Source organism: Geospiza fortis, unplaced genomic scaffold (genome assembly GCF_000277835.1).
Source record: "Geospiza fortis unplaced genomic scaffold, GeoFor_1.0 scaffold248, whole genome shotgun sequence".
NCBI classification, from domain to species: domain Eukaryota; kingdom Metazoa; phylum Chordata; class Aves; order Passeriformes; family Thraupidae; genus Geospiza; species Geospiza fortis.
In genome coordinates this window covers 71,629-74,974 of record NW_005054695.1, presented here as the reverse complement: position 1 = coordinate 74,974, position 3,346 = coordinate 71,629, and the positions used below count along the sequence as shown (strand labels likewise).

The 3,346-nt window shown below is 51.0% G+C and overlaps 1 protein-coding gene across 1 annotated transcript in view; it reads left to right on the top strand.

Moving 5' to 3' along the window:
- The window catches only part of ABHD8 (abhydrolase domain containing 8), an 11,506-nt gene that overhangs the window by 755 nt on the left and 7,405 nt on the right, over window positions 1–3,346 (top strand). The window contains exon 2 of the mRNA XM_031065174.1: window positions 3,223–3,341. Coding sequence (XP_030921034.1) covers window positions 3,231–3,341 — 111 coding nt within the window. The 5' untranslated portion in view covers window positions 3,223–3,230. The remainder of the gene's footprint in view (window positions 1–3,222; window positions 3,342–3,346) is intronic.

The window sequence follows — 3,346 nt, the reverse complement described above, 5'->3', positions numbered from 1 at the left end:
GGGGGGGCTGGGGAGGAGGGGGGTCCGATCCCGCTGGAATTTCGGCCGGAATTTGGGGAAAACCTGTCCGAGGTGGAGGGAGAGGAAGGGCTGGATGCAGTGCCTGATTCCAAACCCTGATCCCAAACCCAGATCCCAAATCCTGATCCCAAACCCAGATCCTTAATCCTGATTCCAAACCCAGATCCCAAATCCTGATCCCAAATCCTGATCCCAAAGGCTCCTGATTCCAAACCCAGATTCTGAACCTTGATCCCAACCCCAGATCCCAAACTCTGATTCCAAATCCTGATCCCATCCCCAGATCCCGAGTCTCCGGTGCCAGCCCCGGTGCCAGGATCCCAAGGCAGGATCCCACCATTCCCACCTTGTTTCCATTCCCAGCCTTACAGAACAGACACCGAATTCCCAAAATCCTGAATTCCTGAAATCCCAAATTCCCAGATTCCCGATTTCCCAGATTCCCGGATTCCCAAAATCCCAAATTCCCGAATTCCCAGATTCCTGGATTCCTGATTTCCCAGATTCCCAGATTCCCGATTTCCCAGATTCCCATATCCCAGATCCCCGGATTCCTGAATTCCCAGATTCCCAAATTCCGGAATTCCCAGATTCCTGGATCCCAGATTCCTGGATTCCCGAATTCCTGAATTCCCGGATTCCTGAATTCCCAAATTCCCGGATTCCTGGATCCCAGATTCCTGAATTCCTGAATTCCTGAATTCCCAGATTCCCGAATTCCCGGGATCCCTCGGGCAGCCGGAGCGGGGCTGGGAAGGAGCCGGGTCGGGATCGGGCACCGAGCGCGGGGGAGGTGGGAGACGGGAGACGGGGATCCGGGAATCTGGGAATCCGGGAATCTGGGATATGGGAATCTGGGGATCTGGGGATCCGGGAATCTGGGAATCCGGGAATTTGGGATATGGGGATCCGGGAATCCGGGAATCTGGGATATGGGGATCCAGGAATTTGGGAATCTGGGATATGGGTATCCAGGGATATGGGGATCTGGGAATTTGGGAATCCAGGAATCTGGGATCCGGGGATCTGGGATATGGGGACCCAGGAATTTGGGAATCCAGGAATTTGGAAATACATGAATCTGGGATATGGGGATCTGGGATATTGGGACCCAGGAGTTTGGGAATCTGGAATCCGGGGACCTGGGATCTGGTGATCTGGGATCTGGGGATTCAGGAATATAGGATATGGGGATCTAGGAATTTGGGGATTGGGGGATCTGGGAATCTGGGATATGGGGATCCAAGAATTTGGGAATCTGGGATCCAGGAATCTGGGATATTGGGATCCAGGAACTTGGGAATCTGGGAATCTGGGATCTGGGGATCTGGGGATCTGGGATCTGGGGATCAAGGAATTTGAGAATCTGGGAATCTGGGATATGGGGATCCAGGAATTTGGGAATCCAGGAATCTGGGATATGGGGATCTGGGATATTGGGATCCAGAAATTTGGGAATCTGGGAATCCAGGGACCCGGGATCTGGTGATCTGGGATCTGGGGATTCAGGAATATAGGATATGGGGATCTAGGAATTTGGGAATTGGGGGATCCGGGATCTGGGGATTCAGGAATCTGGGAATCCAGGGAACTGGGATCCCGCAGGAATGGGATCTGGGATCATTCAGGAATGGGATCAGGATCCCACAGGAATGGGATCTGGGATCAGGATCCCACAGGATCAGCACTCGGATCCCGCTCTCTCCTCCCGCTGCCATCAATAATTCACCGTGTTCCTTTTCCCTCCACCACAATTAACCCATTCCCAACCTCCGTGCCCCCATTCCCGCCAGCCTTTCCCCGAACATTCCCAAAATCCCAAGATTTCCACTCCCAAAGCAGCGACCTTTGGGAACAGCTGGGATAATCCCACACACCCCACATTCCTTAGTTTATTTTGTGGAGAGATTTTAATTAAATTCTAATTCCCACCTCGGATGCTGCTTCCAACCACAGCCGTGTTTATATTTAATGGGATAAATATTTCTATTTTATGGGCTAAATATTTATCTTTATGGGATAAAGAATGAATTCCCAGGGCTGGAGCTTCCCCGTGCTCCACATTTATTGGGAAAAGGGAATTTTCTCCTCCAAACAGGTTTTTTTTTTTCTTTCAGCCAGAATAAATCTCTTTTCCAAGGGCTGTGATGGGAACTTCAGGGCTTGGGGACAGGGATGTGACCCAGAAAAAAAGCAGGATGGGGAATTTTCCATGTTTCCATATTTTTCCCTGGTTTTCTACATTTTCCCACGTTTTTCCACATTTTCCAGGGATCACAGTGCTGACCAGCATCACTGACAGCTCCCCAGCTGCTGGAATCAGGGCTGAATCCCTATTTTCCACATTTTTTCCAAGCTTTCCCCCATTTTTTCACTTTTTGCCCCAATTTTCCCCAATTTTCCCCCATTTCCCCCCGGTTTTCCCACATTTCCTCCCCATTTTCCCATGGTTTTTCCCACAATTTCCCAATTTTCCCATGCTGATCCGCATCACCAACAGTTTCCCATTGCCACAACCCTTTGCTGGAATTAGGACTGAATCTCATTTTTCCCCATTTCCCCCCATTCTTTCCCCCCATTCTTTCCCCCAATTTTCCCTAATTTCCCCACATTTCCCCCATTTCCAGACATCCCCACGCTAACCAGCATCACCAACCGGTTCCCATTCCCGCAACCCTTTGCTGAAATTAGGACTGAATCTCATTTTTCCCCAATTTCCCCCATTCTTTCCCCCAATTTTCCCCCATTTTCCCCCGTTTCCAGGGAGCACCATTCTGACCACATCACCAACCAGTTCCCATTCCCGCAACCCTTTGCTGGAATTGGGGCTGAATCCCATTTTTCCCCCATTTTCCCCATTTCCAGACATCACCATTCTGACCAGCATCACCAACCAGTTCCCATTCCCGCAACCCTTTGCTGGAATTGGGGCTGAATCCCATTTTTCCCCCATTTTCCCCATTTCCAGACATCACCATTCTGACCAGCATCACCAACAGCTTCCCCCTGCCACAACCCTCTGCTGGAATTGGGGCTGAATCCCATTTTCCCCCCATTTCCCCCCATTCTTTCCCTCAATTTCCCCACATTTTTCCCCTTTCCCTTGCTGACCAGCATCACCAACAACTTCCCACTGTCACAACCCTGCTGGAATTAGGACTGAGTCTCATTTTTCCCCAATTTCCCCGCAATTTTCCCCAGGCATCACCATGCTGACCAGCATCACCGACGGCTTCCTCTGCTGCCTGCTGGGCAAGACCCCCAACGCCGTGGGGCCCCTGGACAGCGTTGAGTCCAGTGACGGCTTCACCTTCCTGGAGGTGAA